At 34.3% G+C, this 15854-nt stretch overlaps 1 protein-coding gene and 1 long non-coding RNA gene across 3 annotated transcripts in view; one reads left to right on the forward strand and one right to left on the reverse strand.

The window, feature by feature from the left end:
- Nucleotides 1–15854, forward strand: part of LOC138710322 (uncharacterized) — a 121379-nt gene that overhangs the window by 8164 nt on the left and 97361 nt on the right. For both annotated transcript variants that reach the window (XM_069841130.1, XM_069841131.1), the window contains exons 2-3: nucleotides 4645–5259; nucleotides 7310–7575. In XM_069841130.1, coding sequence (XP_069697231.1) covers nucleotides 4645–5259; nucleotides 7310–7575 — 881 coding nt within the window. The remainder of the gene's footprint in view (nucleotides 1–4644; nucleotides 5260–7309; nucleotides 7576–15854) is intronic.
- LOC138710326 (uncharacterized) lies at nucleotides 7291–15413 on the reverse strand. Its single transcript, XR_011335208.1, has 3 exons — nucleotides 15214–15413; nucleotides 14967–15106; nucleotides 7291–7404 (listed from the first exon to the last, which is right to left on the reverse strand). It is a non-coding gene; the product is annotated as an uncharacterized lncRNA (long non-coding RNA).

The following is a 15854-nucleotide window of genomic DNA, read 5'->3' on the forward strand; positions in this document are numbered from 1 at the left end:
ATGTGGCTCATTGTGCGCCCTGTATACAATGATTTCTCCAGGTTCGTGGGGCCATGGAGGTAGAGCTTGGCACTAGACTGAGGTAGTGTAGTTTGCACCAAGTTATCCCTGTGAAAGACCCAGTACTCGACAGGAGGCTGAGTTGATTTTGAGGGTTTGGAAGTAAGAAAAAATCCACTATCACCTTAAAAATGAAATTAATATGCTGTATTAGTCAGAAATATACTTTAATCAGTTGTCTCAAATATTTGTCTGTTATTCTTCTTGAATATGATTAGTTGTCGTGTTATCAATTGTTTCAGACACTGAAGATTTCACTACCATTTATATGAACTAGTAAGTTTGCTAATAATTACAACAGATAACAGAATTTTGCTTTGGAATTTAAAAGAGAAGTTGAGCAGCTATGTATTTGTGCCTCATATAGTGACCCCATTTCACCTCGTTAATTTCATAATCTTCACTTCATACCAATAAATTTTTATTCTTATGATACTGAAATAAAAATTGAACATTTGTATTGCATTTATTGCAATACTTGTATCAAAGTACTATTTGAATTTGAATTCTTGCATTTGTATTGCAGTTTTTTTATACTTCAGTCCAAATAGGTCTGTTTATGACGTAAGCTACGCAAAGATAACAAAAGAACCTTGGAAACTTAATCAAATGCAGGTAGTTCTAACTGTATGAGTTACTGAGCTGTCTGTCTCGTGTAGAATTAGCCCATTTTTAGGACGAAAATATCTTTGTCACTTCAAAGTAACTAATATTATTTTCTTTTATTAGCTGTCTAGAATTTTATTAATTTTTCTTTGAATTGTATAGAAATGATATTTGTAAGGTGAGTGGATGACAGTCATATAGCATGTTAGGATTAATTTGAAAGTGCTATAATGATCTTTGAGGCTGTATCAAAATAGACACAGCTTGGCTTCTGAGAGGTATGTGCGGTACTGAATTCATTAGTTATAGTTCACACAATTAAGTACTGTGATCTGTACAAAAGAAACATTCTGTTTAAATTATTAAAATGAAGACAAACTTAGTTTGGACCTCATTTAAAGAGAGTGGTGGGCAAATTGTCTATTTTCTACAATTTTTAAGATAGAGACTTGATATTTTGTATACTTTATCTCTTTCCTTTAGGTATTTTTGCATATAAGCTTCATTATGATCAGATGAATGGTTTCTCGGTTATTCAAGTTTGTGAAAAAAAAAAAAAAAAAATAGGTAGGCATATTTTCAAAATCTATCTCCTCTTACAAAATTTAATTTATCTTTTATGCTTGACTTTTTTTTACGATACTTCTGATGTGATTAGAAGAGAAGTAATATCCAGAATTTGAAATTTATATCTATAAATGGAGACTTTTTTTTTTATTATACCAGTGTACAACTTCAAAATTTAAATTTTTAGTGTTCACTAAATGTATTTAATTTCTAATTTTGGAAGTATGTTCATAGTGCATTAAAAAAAACTATTGTTTTTGTTAACCCCAATATTGTAACTTTTATACAACAATGTGACTTTTATTTCTACCTCTAACCACACACCCGTCAACAATGTGTATTCCACTCAACACAACAACACAGTAGTCATTATTGCACTCCACCAGCGACAATGCAATTCACGTGTATTATTGAGAAGAACAACAATGTACTCCTAATTTCAACCAATGTTCACAAAGCACTATATACAGAACAAAACTGTCAGTTCTCAGTTCACAGTTCATTCGCCTTGGCTAGTTCTTCTAGCTCACTCATTCAAGTTCACTGTACGTCGAACCCCAAGCCTTCCAGATACAGTTCATTGCACTTCGAACCCAAGACTTCGGATTCGCGTCGCCTTCGCCTGGACGCTGCTACAGTTACTGACTCACTCAAGTTCACTGCACCTCGAACTCAGATCCTCTGGATACGTCTCCGCTGTCCAAGACAAGACTAACTAGCTCTCTCGCAGCTAACTCCGAAGACTGCTCGCGCTTTTATTACTAGACCATAACATCTCGAAACTTCGATCCGCGTGGCTTACAGAATCTTCGGGAGAGAACTGCTTGCAGATGTTTTCTCCTGCTCTCTCTCTCCACTCTGCGCTGGGACCGCAGCCCTTTCCCCTTGCTCCGTGCTGTGCCGCAGCATCTACTGAAGCCCGAGTTTCGCTTCTCCTGCTCTCTTCGCTCTGCGCCGTGCTGGATGCTCGCGCACACTCCCGAGGCCACCAGAATTTTCCAGAACGCTCCAGACGGGTGCCACAATATATAGAACATACAGTAAAAATTTCATGTTTCTAGGATCGAAATTGTAAGAGCCTTTACACATTGAACATGACGAAATGTGCTGAAGAAAAGTGTGAAAGAACAAGGTGCAGCCATTTAAATGTCATAATTGTTATGCTTCTAAGTGATGCAGAACACTGAAACTTGCTCAACAAACCATACAGAAGAGATTGTGGTTCATATATTTTATATATATATATATATATTATCCCCTCCCCCTCCCGCCCTCTCTCCCTCCCCCTCTCTCTTTTTCTCTCTCATTTGACTGTAAATGACCAAAATTTCATCTCCCCACCTGCAGTATCACTTTTCATCTACCAGTAACATGTATTTTACATTGAATGACAAATTTAGAGTAGCAAGGAAGAAAAAAGCGTTGTTTGTATGTTGATGATAATAATAATAATAATAATAATAATAATAATAATGATAATAATAATAATAGTAGTAGTAGTAGCAGTAGTAATAATAATAATAATAATAATAATAATAATAATAATAATAATAATAATAATAGCAATAGTAGTGGTGGTTCGGAAAAATATAATGAAATATGTTTATTTTGCTCAATAAATCCACAAGTATGGAAACAATAAAAAGTCACTACTGTATCCCAGAATCATGTTTTCAACTGGAATAATACCACATAAGTTATGATAAAAAAATTGCAAGAAATTAGTAGTTTTTAATATTTATTTATAGTAGTCATTATCACAACTGTCTGTAGTTTACTGTTGGGAATGCTTATTGTTATTGTTCTGTGTATTATTTTGTGGTAATTGGAGTACAATCCAATATTTGCCTTTATTTAACTGAAAATTAATTATATTCAGTCGAAAACCAATGGAAAAAATCTCGACCCCTGGTCGACTTTGGGAATCGAACCTGTGGCCTTCCGAATGCGAGTCCAGTGCATTACCACTGAGCCATTTCCCTCGGTTTAAATTGAGATTATAGCAAAGCCTACAGACAAATTGAAGAAGGTGGTAATCATCAGCACCTGAAATCTGTGTTGACAGCCTTTTCCTAAAGAATGAAAAAGGTCGGTTATTATTGTTGTGGGAGAGTGGTTAATTTCTTTAACGTGACGAGTGTGGAGAAGTTGATTCACAATCTGATCTTTGTGACTTGCAGTGCATTTCCTTGACAAAGATAGGATATCACATATTGGTAGAGACCCAATATTTCGATCACAAAGTGCTGTGCATAAAACTTACATGGCGTTGTTCAAAATTATATTTTGAGGATTAGAAATATAGATAATTCAGCTAACTTCAATTGCAACTGACATTGGGATTACTACAGCTAAAAAAGTTTTCTGTCTTAAGATATCAACTCAAATGGGACTAGGAACTTGTATTTAGTTAGGCTAAATCAAATGATTTCCCCAGTAAATGATCATATATTGATTAGAAGAGACATTTCATACAAGTATGTTTTTAATAATATTATATTAGGCCTATATAATAATTTTAAAATTAAAACTTGTTTTATTTTCTTTTTAAACAGAGTTATGATACTTGCATTTTGAGAACAAACAGAACATAACAAAAAATTGAATACTTCAAAGAGCAATGCAATTTTGTATATTAATAATAGTATGTGTACTGTTGAAATGTGACAATAGGAAGTTCAGTAATATCAATGAAATATTCTAAACAACGCATTATAATAAATATTTAAGAACATTAAATGTTTTTATTACAGTACATAAACATAATTACATAATCAATATAAATGACCCAAGACTTGAATATTTCGAGCCATAGGATCAGTAGAACACTGGTATTTTGAAACAGAGAGATACAAACACATTAAAAGAAATGATGTAGCTGCTGGATGTAGCGAAATTCAACTTGATTGCATTGTAGAGGAAAGCAAGTGAATTTTAAAATCACTTTCTGCCTGGCTCCAGAGAAGTTTTTTTGGCTTCTAAATTTTTGCCCTGATCAAAAGTATCGAGAACCCAATCTTAATTCATGTGTATGAATCAATTTGCGCAAAATTAATAACACATATTTATGTAAATTATACAATTTATGACTTAACTATTTTTTTTTATGTACAGTCTCGATAACGAAAATTTAACTTCTTATTTAAGTGCAACAAATTATTTCATTTATTTGTACCTTTCTATTGATAATTTAAGAAACTGCACTATAAACTGGAATGTGATTTGTGACATGATAAAAGAATTGAATTGTTACAGAACGCGTAAACTTACAAGGAGAAATTATATGTTTTCTGTATAACACTGATTTTTAGGTTTTATGTGGATACATGTTTCAGATCATTGGATTCTGTGCTGCATCCATAAGTAATACATGTGTTGTCGATGCTGATAGTTATTATCTGTTCTCTGCAGGAGCAAGTATGACGTGGAAGATGAGAGTCGGAGTCCCGAGGTGAATGGGAACTCCTGTCTTGGGAAACGGAAGAGGAGCCGGATGAAGAAGCAGTGTGGTTATTTGCAGGAGTGGCTTGACAAGTCGTGGTCATTCCAGCAACAGCCTGATGGACCGTATGCTTTTGAGGAGGAACCTGTTAGTAGAGTACCTGGCTTTCGTTCTGCACCATGTTGGCCGAATCACTCCACAGTGCCTGTTTTAGATCGAAGACTCTTCCCTACAGTGTCAGAACCGACAATGTGTCGATATTCTGTGCCTGTAGGTTATTCCCTGGAGCCAATCTCTTTGCCTGTGTATGCAACTTACGTTCCCATGTCTTCTGATCAAGCAGCCTCCTCTTCTAGAAGACGTGGTAGTAAGCCAGTGGCTCGATCTAATGGAATGCATGGAAGCTTTTCGTCTGCTCCCCACAGTTATTGGCAGGCCCATAGAGATTTTAGAAGGAATTCATCCAGGCCGAAGCCTGGTGTAGACTCTACTACTAATGAAGATTTTACAAGCCTTCCACCAGCAGTAACAGCCCACACACCAGATACAGTCCGTCGGAGATTTAGTGACCCAGGAATTGGAAGGTTTGTAACTGTTACAACTTACTACTATATTTTCTTCTACTTTATAATTTAGAACCATAGTTTTATGCAGATTGCTTTTTATATAGAAGTAAGATGTAGCCTAATTAATTAACGACTCTTGTTCATATTTTTATAGTAAAATGGAGCTCCTCATCAGAAATTTAGGTAATTCGAATCAGAATTGCGAAATGAAAAAAGTGTTAGCACTTCTAAATGTAAGAGAAGTGAATGAGAAAGATTACAGCATTTGGCCGCGAAAAATGGTTTTACTATGTTTGTTAAGACACTAAAATCCATTATTGTCTTTAAGAAACATAATTAAGATAAGACATTTCATTGTTCTTTGGTTACCTAGAGGTGAGTTCATTATAGATATCAGCTCATCACTTATCCTTTGCCACATAACAATCTGATTTCAGTCAGCTCTGTAGTCCACCCACTGTTTTTGTGTTGCTATTATCCAGTAATGATTTCAGATAATCCAAAGGTTTTCTAAACCAAACAGGTCACGGTTCCAATTAATTCGGATTTGTGGGGTTCTACTGTATTTGTATTATGAAGTAAAGTAATAATGTCACGTGGCTAAATCTCATATGAAGAGGTTATGATCTGGAAGCATGACATTGTAATGAAATTCGTCGCATTTAGAATATACATACATACATACACACACACATACATACATACATACATACATACACACACACACACCTTTACGTTTCTTTTGTGTTTGTTTCTTATTTTATTTTTTCATTTTGTAATGTTTATAATATGATGATATTCACCTAGATGTATTAGATTTCACACATTTTAAAAATCATTCTCTTGTATGTTGAGCTGCGAGACTCAGAGTTTGGTGCAGTAGTGATGGTTATTTTTGGTCAGTGAGAATGGATGCACATTACATTTTAGGCAGTTGACCAGCCTAAGTTTGCATATGGTCAGATATCCTAACAGCATTGTGTTTATCTAACCTGACATTACCTTATCCAGGTTTTGTATACTGGTTTCTGACAAATATGATAATAATAATAATAATAATAATAATAATAATAATAATAATAATAATAATTTTTATTATTATTATTATTATTATTATTAGTCATAGATACTACCATATTGATAAAAATTGTGCTTGTTTGATAATAGAATGTATTCAGTACAGTAATCGATTTGATAGGTTTTATCTGGTTTTTAATTTGTATTTTTATTTATAAACTGAATGAATTCCTGGAATTATTTCCAAACCGAAAGTGAGTGCAAAATAAATTGAACTCAGTTGTACCCAGTATACGGAAGAAGGAGGTTAAAATCCCCCCCCCCTCTCCCATCGATCAACAGTAGATACATTATAATTTTTTCATAATCACAATCAGTAATATAGTTTTTTAAAAACAGAGTTGTTACTACAAACAACATGTGACTTGAAATCGTGATTCTCTGTTAACGTACCCACAGTAACGTATATATTATGCAAACAGACTTTTTGTGCACTCGATATGGGTTTCTGGCCTTTCTTCAGCTCACTTGAGGTGTATGGATATAAAGGGAAAAATTGAGATGGTGTTAGGTGCAGTTCGTGGGTAGCTCAGTTGGTAGAGCACTGGTGTGGTCAGCCAGGAGGTCCCAGGATCGATACCTGGCTCTGGAACAATTTTTCCCTTGAAATTATTCAGTGAAATTATTGAAGTCTGCTTCACAGGGAGCTTTACCAGAAAGCTAGATTTGCATAACTTGATTGATATTTTGGTCTGCTGTAAAATTTAGTGTTTGTCAGTTACAACCTTGCTTAGGTAGTGATTCAGTTACTCTAATATTGAATATCTCACATAATGTGTGACTGTCATGGTGGCTCAGTGCTAGAGTGCTGGGCTTGTAAGTCAAGGTCTCTGAGTGAAGAAATATTTTGATAATATCTTTATTCAGCATTTTCTTTTTCAGTTTTTAGATCATGATCAGTCCTTGTCAGAATGTTTATGTTGGAGTTGGTTGTGTTAGAAAATGAAAGTTGGATTATGCAGTACTTTTCATTTTCCTTGCTGTTTACCAGGCCGCCTGTTACGGTAGATGGTGCTCGACCTCCTTGCTGTAGTGGGGACACATCTGATTCTGGTGACAGCTGTAGTCGTGCAAGCACTCCAGAACCTTTAACAGCAAGCAATGGATTAGTAATGAGTCTGATGGAGCAGGTGAATGCGCTGCAAGACAGCAATAAGCAGCTGTATCAGGAGTTGCGTGAAACGAAGGCAGAGGTGGAGACTCTTAAGCAGTCATGGCGTCAGCTTCCCCCAGATTATGAGCCAGGCATGGTGTCAGGTATGTGTGTTTAACACAAACATAGACATCAGGTCTCTAGACCAGTGGTCATCAGCACAATGCACAATGGGCTAGCGTCTCTTATCTGCAGATAAGAGGTGCACTAACTGTTGGTGGGTATGCTTTCTCCCTCTCCCTTCTACACTCCTTACCCACTACCCATTTCAGCAAGTGCTGACGACCACTGCTCTAGACTGTAGAATTATGATGATTTTTTTTGACAGTTAATAATAGATGTTAGTCTGTACCTTCAGATAGTCAGTCTTTTCAAATGATTTCCTATTTATAATAATAATAATAATAATAATAATAATAATACTAATAATAATAATTATTTATTTATTTATATTTATATTTAATGTGCTGTTCATCAGCCAGTGGCCAATTACAGTTCAGCACAAATATTACAATAATGACGATGAATGCATAAATAATGGATAACTTTAAAATACATAACTGAGAATACTATGAGACAATGATAATTGAGTATAATGCCTAAAAGAATACATAAATGATAAATCGTTGCCAAGAGCAAACTAAGTCTATACATTGAAGGGATCGAATTCGCAGCCATGCATGTTGGCATTTTTAATGCATCTGGAGACTGGTGAAAGAAATTTCGAATTTCTAATATAGAAAAGTTTGTGGGCTCTCATATCTTTTGTTGGAATACGTAAGGTAATATTGTTTAAGAAATAGTCACAGGATATATCACTTTTGAGGACTTTACAAAAGAACAGATAATCTAGCTTATGGCATCTAGCATATAGATTTTGACAATTAAAATATTCACATTTTCTCTCATAATTGTACCCGGAATTAATGGGCAAAAATCTGAATGAACATAAGGATATAAATTTTCTTTGTATATTTTCTAATTTAGCCGAGTCCGTAGTTGTAATCGAGTTCCAAGCTACAGATGCATATTCGAGTTTCGATCGCACCAATGTATAGTAAAGCATTAAAAGAGAATCGGGTGTGGAAAAAGAATAAGTTATTGACCGTATTATTCCTAACATTCTGATTGCGTGATTGTAAATGTAATCAACGTGACTATGAAAATACAATTTACTGTCAAAGAATATTCCCAAATCTTTCACGCAATCCATTCTGTTAATTAGAACATTATTTAGATAATAATTAAATTTCAATGAAGAAGTTTTTCTAGAAAAGGTTATTACATTAGTTTTGGATACGTTAATTTTCATACCATTGTCTTCCGACCATTTAGCGACTGAATTAATGTCACATTGAAGTGATTGACAGTCAGTACTACTTTTGATTGTACGAAAAATTTTTAAATCGTCTGCAAATAATGAACAGTCAGAAGTTATTCTTTTACATATATCATCTATGAATATAATAAATAGGGGAGGTCCTAAAGTAGATCCCTGCAGGACACCACAATTAATATTATAAGAATAAGAGTGTATGTGTGAATATTCTGAAATGGGTAAATGTATGTCCCGGCTAATTTAAGGAGTTTCTTGAAAATGTTAACTGATTACGTTTGCGTTTAATTAACTAACTCTCACATGTTTTAGTTGGAAACAAAGCATAAAAGGATCAATTTTAAAATTTATAATTAAAAAATAACGTCCAAATGTCAAAATGTCACTACGGTCCCTATGTCCCCAACTACATTTTACTGTGTTTTACTAAGTTTTTCTCGGAATGTTTCGATTTGATTTTATTTCCTCGGCCAAAATTATAAAAATAAATAGTTAAAATATTTATGAAAGACAGGAATTGTTGTTTGTTTAAATCTGAAAGGGCACAACTTTAACGTAAAGCTTGTCCCAAAAAATTTCGTAACGCCGGTCCCTCGAAATAAAAGAGCTACACAAAAGACAGTTTTGCTTCATGTGGTAAATTTTAATGGTTGGTAGTGATGAGAGGTCAACATGGCGCCAGTTAAAAAACTTTTCGTCCATTGTCGTAATTTATTTTATTGAAAAATACAAAAATCATCACTGATGACTGAATGTTATGTTTTCTATTGGTAACACTGGTCCCAGGTGGCATTAAACTTTCGTATTATATGCAAAACATTACAATGTTTGTCGACTAAAAAATCTAACCTCATGATATTTTTAACTATTTATTTTGTCAGAACTATTTTGGAAATTATACTAATTTGTAACAACAGTCCCTGTAACATCAGTCCCTTTATTGTGGGACCGAGGTTTCATTTAACATACAATTATTAAATACAGTGGATAAAGTAACTTCGAATATTATTTCATGTGATTGTTTATGGGAAAGAAAAAAATGTCTGATGATGAAAGTAGGAAATATGAAAGGGAGAAGATACGTAGGCAGAGGGAAAATATGACTGAAGAGGAGTTGCAGAAAAAAAGGGACTATGGCAAAGAATATAAAAAAAAAAGAAAGAGAATAGCAGATATGACTGATCGTGAAAAAATAAATGTTCGAAGACAAGTGAAATCTGAAGTACAGAAGTTTAGAAGATACCTTAAACAATGGGCTGTAAGGGAAAGATAACAACAATCCCTTGGTTTTTTTTTTTAAATTAGAAATCTTACATAAAAATTTTTTTAAGCTCAACTGATACCAGAATCTTCAATAATAGGAGCAAATGTAACCAATGTGAGGAAAAAGTACACAATTTAATATAATATATTTTTTCCAGTTTTGTTATTCATATTTGCCCATTTCAGAATATTCACCCATATATTAAACAGTCTTACACATGAAACTCTATTACTTAAATAATTCTCGAACCAGTTTACGTAGCTTCCAGAAAGGCCAATATTTCCTAACTTATGAAAAAGGATATAGTGCGGAACTACATCAAAAGCTTACTGAAATCGAAATATATTGAATCAGTTTGTCCCTGTGTTTCAATTATTGGTACAATTTGATTTAGATATGTGACCAGGTTAGTGACAGTGGATTTAGTTTTAGTAAATCCATGTTGAGAAGAATTGAGCTTGTTTTTCACATAAAAAGATATATGTCTATGAATAATGGTTTCAAAAATTTTTGAAAAGTTATTTAGAATCGAGATAGGTCTGTAGTTTCTGACATCGTTTCTTTTTCCATTTTTAAATATAGGAATAATTGCAGCTTGTTTCCATAGTGAGAGAAATTCACCATTTTTCAAACTAATATTAAATATGTGGGCTAAAAGAGGAATAAATATATCAGAGCATCCTTTAATTATAAAATTTGGAATACCGTCAGTGCCAGTTGTTTTTGTTGGTTTCAGTTTTTTAATTGCTTTACGAACGCCATCATGTGTTACTTTAGGTATAGGTAATGAGTCTGTTATATTCGTAATAATGTTTTCATATGTATGGCTGTGTTTAGTCTGAACAGATTTGAAGTGATCAGCAAAAGCATTGACAATGTCTAATTGATCTGTGATGTGTTTATCGTTAAGAATTAATTCAGAGGGATGATTATCTGTCTTCCGAAATGATTCAACGTATTTCCAAAACTTTTTTGGTTCCATTTTAAGATTTTTATTAATATTTTGAAGCCATGATAATTTATCCGATTTAATTTTAGATTTCACAAGTTTTCTATAGTAGGAAAATGTTTGATAATAAAATTCAGTTTTGAATTTTTTATATTTTTTATGTGCATGGTCTTTCTTCCTAATAAGTTTACGTAAGGTGTTAGAAAACCATTGTGGATAACTAGACCTTTTGATTCTAGTGACAGGAACTGCCTGGGATATGACACTATTAACTACTGAACATAGTGAGCTAGCTGCGTCATTAACATCAACAGCTTGGTAAACACAGGACCAATCGTAATTATGTAGACTCCAATACAAATTTAAGTAATCACCTTGCGAATAATTTGGGAAAGAATTTTGTTGATTCTGGGGAGAAAAATTTAGTGTGAATTCAAGAGTTATTGTTAAGGGAGGATGATAGTCATCCTGCAAGACGAGTGAGTGGCCAGATTGACCTCAGTCTTCTCGGTTAAATTTGTAAATACAAGATCAAGTAAGTTTTTGTTATTAACTGTTGAATTTACTTGTTTCAATCCAAGAAAGCAAGAAGATGAAAATAACTATTGAGCCTTAATTTTGGAGTAGTAATGGATGTTATTAGCACAACAGCCAGATGGCCAATTCATACCAGGAGTATTAAAATCGCCGAGAAAAACTACTCTATTATTGCGTGTATCAAGATGATTTTCAAGAAAATTTAGATAAGATTTTAGAATCATGTATACACATACACATACCTAAACTTTAATTTCAAAACTATCAAATCCTGACAATTTCTTGCGGGTATGTACTAGCATCATGTGTTACAAGTGCTATGTTCAGTTCAGTATAATGAAAACCGAACTTTGTTATGTAGAAGCAGGTCTGTTATGTTCGTCCGAACTTGTCCCCTTGAAGTTTGTTGTCATCCCCTCCCCTTCGTTTCTGCTTCAGCTGCATAAGGATTTTAGAACAACTCTGTGGATTTTTATGTAGTTGTAACTACAGATAATTTTTATTACAAAAATGTGATTAAACATCCACAGATATATATATATATATATATATATATATATATAAGCAGTGGCGGCTCATGGGTATTGAATTCAGGGGAGGGCTGCATACAAAAACCTTATTTAAAGATTAGTTCCATGCACCTTGTCTTGTAGGTTGCAAACTTTTGAATCATCATCTTATTAAAATCTGATATGTCGTTTAACATAGTCTTTACAATGGAAAACATAGCTAATGCAGTCAGGCTCTCTTCTCTCATCGTATTTCTAAGTTAGGATTTCATTCTTTTCAAACACAAAAAGCAACTTTCTGGTTCGGAAATTGTCGTTGGTATGGTGATAGCTCTGCGTAGTAGTTTCACAACTTCTGAAAATGAAGCCTGCAAGTTCTCAGATAGAAGAAGCTGCAAGAGCTTGACTGCGTCACTGATATTTCTGAATTCTTGTCTCTGATACAACACAGTGAGTTCTGTTTTTAGTTTGTCTTATCGAACATTGGAAAAAGCTTCACACATACATTTAGGTCATTTTCAGGAAATGAGCTTTTGAAGCATTCAAATTTTTCTTGACACAGAAGAGAAGATAATATCAGATGATCTATGAACTGGAATCAGGTGTTAGCTTGTGTGATAATGAGGTGACACATTTCCTTGGCTGCCGCAACCCTTGTCTGAATCCCTTTGATCTTATGACGCTTGTTAGGGTTTTCATTTTCACATATCTTGCTGCTCAACTGTGCACTGTTCCGTATTGTCTGGTATGGCAGAGCTTGATATGCAGAGTCGGTCTCGGTAGCATAGTCGGTTGCAGGTTTGATCCTGGCCCAGGTCGATGGCATTTAAGTGTGTTTAAATGAGACAGGCTCATGTCAGTAGATTTACTGGCATTTAAAAGAATCCTGCAAGACAAAATACTGGCACACCGGTGAAGCTGATATAACCCCTGCAGTTGCGAGTGTCGTTAAATAAACCATAATTTAATTTTTTTATATGCACATTTGGACCTCAAAAATATCTAACTGGCGATGTTGTAGTTAGTTGTATAATATATCTACATGATACATCAATAAATTAAAAAAACTGAGCCAGAAATTGAATTCAGGATCTTCAAGAGTACGCACCAGACGCTTGCCTTATTTATTGTGATGCTGTTAGATGTTTAAGATTCCATTATGGTTTGAAAACATTCTAGCAGTGGCTCCTTCTTCTCATGAGCAACATTTACTGTTCTTATTTTAAAACTCCATCTTGTTGCCCCAGCTGATGGAATTGTCTTTGAAACACATTAATCTAATACAAACTCTGTAGAGATTGAGAGTAGAAAGCAGGGATACTGGATAAATCAGCAAAAAATATGCGAGCCTTTGTATTTTGTTTAGCGGCTCTTTCCATTATGAGATTCAACTGATGAGCACTTAGTTTCACATTTCTCCTGAATTGTTAAGGTACTGAACTGAATAGACTGTAAATATTGTACAGAATTAAACATTGTTGCACTTGTTATAGTCACAACATTAAAGAAAATGTGTTTAAAACTGCACACTACTGACAAACTGCTGCAAATTTTGCAGCTCCTGGAAACGCTGGATTCATGGCCAGGGGCAGCAGGGGGAGGGGTAAAACTAACTCGCAAAGCATCCGAAACGAGACTGGCAGCTCCAGGGAAGGAAGTGGCTTCACCTATAGTCCTTGTCTCTGGCTTCGCTCTGGCAGTACCAGGGGAGGAAGTGACTTCAATAATGATTGCGTGCATGTCAATGAGAGCGAGATTTTAAAAAATTCGATCCGCTAAATAGAGACTGTATAATAAATGTATTTCACAACATCAAATGAGACAAGAGCCACAAATGTCTGGGGGTGCTGCAGCTCCACAGCTCCCCTTCGAAAGCCGCCCCTGCATATAAGTAAATCACAGTGTTTGTTTACTATACCATCTACGTATTCTTCACTTAATATTCAGATAAATCACAGTTGCTTGGTAAGAAATGTGTGACTATATGGATGTTAAAAGTAATATAACATGTACACATAATATAAAATAAATTGCACTACTCCATAAAAATAAACGACTTCGTTTTCATACTACATACCATTATAACTTATGTCTATAAATAAAATATTCATTTTTATACTACACATTATAATATTGCCAAGGTATCTTCTTTTTTATTAAAACTGTCTTTAATTTCTTGGCCAAGGCGTATGACTTGTTCATTAGCAGAGTGTAGTTGTCGAAAGCCAGCTTGTCTTGGTGATAAACGATTTTGAGATTCTAAATACCAAGTTAATCTGTTGGAGATCATTGACTCCATAGTTTTTGCTATCATGCTTAATAGTGCTATTGGTCTATAACTATTAACATCATGAGCAGGTTTCCCTTTTTTGTGAATTGGTACAATGATTGCTTTTTTCCAAGCTGCAGGAATTGAGGTGTTCCATGATAAATTGAAAATGGATAAAAGTACAGACTTGGCTTTTTCTCCCAAATGTTTAAAAAATTCTGTATGAATGTTGTCGGGACCAGGAGATTTCTTGTTTTTAAATTTTGTATAGCAATGCTTAATTCTTTGGAAGTAAAATTTTGATGGAATATTTCAGGTTTTGTGATATTGTTTTTATTATATTTATGTAATTCTCTTTTGATAAATTTGTCAGTTTTTTTGATATTGGGATGTAATCTGTGAGAGTTTGAGTAGTGTTTATTAAATGCATTTGCTATATCTCTACTATCTGTTAGTGTTTTGTTATTATGAATAATAGGTTGGCTAATATTTTCCCATACTACACATAATACTACACATTATAAGAAACGCGAAACTCAGACATTTTCGCAACATTTTAAATAATGACACTGGTCCATCCAAACTATGGACAAACATGCATACAGTAGCATTAGGAAATTTCAGAACTCACCCTTCGTAGCAGTGTAGACTCTGACCTTGAACTAAACAGGAAAGCAGCAAGTAATTGAGAACTTAGTTACCTCTCCTCTGGCAAGGGACAAATTTTGCTTTCGTTACGTAACAGAAACTGAAGGCAGATCACCACTAAAACTGAGGGAATCGACAAAATAACCATTAACTTACTGAAAAAAATTATGGAGATAATACTGCCAACAGTGACCCATATATTTAACACTTCACTCATGACTTTCACTTACCCATCTCTATGGAAAAAAGCTTTTGTCTGTCCACTTCCCAAGATTGTCTCTTTTATGTCCGAATGATTACATCAGCATCCTCCTTGCTTTATTGAAAGTTCTGGAACATATTGTTCATAAACAACTAATGAACTTCTGAGCACGACTTACTTGATGATTATCAATCAGGATTTAGAACTGTCACAGTACGACTACAGCACTGTAGGATATTTGTGAGGCCTCTGATGCAAAGAAACTGACTTTATTAACGCTAATTGACTTCAGTAAGGCTTTTGACATGGTTGATACAACCTACTAATACACAAATTAAGATTTCTTAACCTCGCTTAAATTGGATTTGACTCCTATCTCCACGACCATAACAGACGTTCTTCTTCTACAGTCTGAAGTCTCACAAGAATCTACTAGTCTAGGATTTACATCAATGACGGCAACGAAAACAATAAAGCACATGTATGCTGACCTACGAGATGAATGGCGCAATAAGAAGAATGAATGACAATTTGAATTCTATTTCCACGTGGACTCATAAGTTAGGATTGAAGTTAAACCCAAAAAAAATCTTGGCCTATTGTAATGGGATATGAACGTCTGCTTGGAACACTTCACTATGATAACCTACTGTGCACAAAGCTAAATGG

The sequence above is a fragment of the Periplaneta americana genome, chromosome 12 (genome assembly GCF_040183065.1).
Source record: "Periplaneta americana isolate PAMFEO1 chromosome 12, P.americana_PAMFEO1_priV1, whole genome shotgun sequence".
In the NCBI taxonomy this organism is placed as follows: Eukaryota; Metazoa; Arthropoda; class Insecta; order Blattodea; family Blattidae; genus Periplaneta; species Periplaneta americana.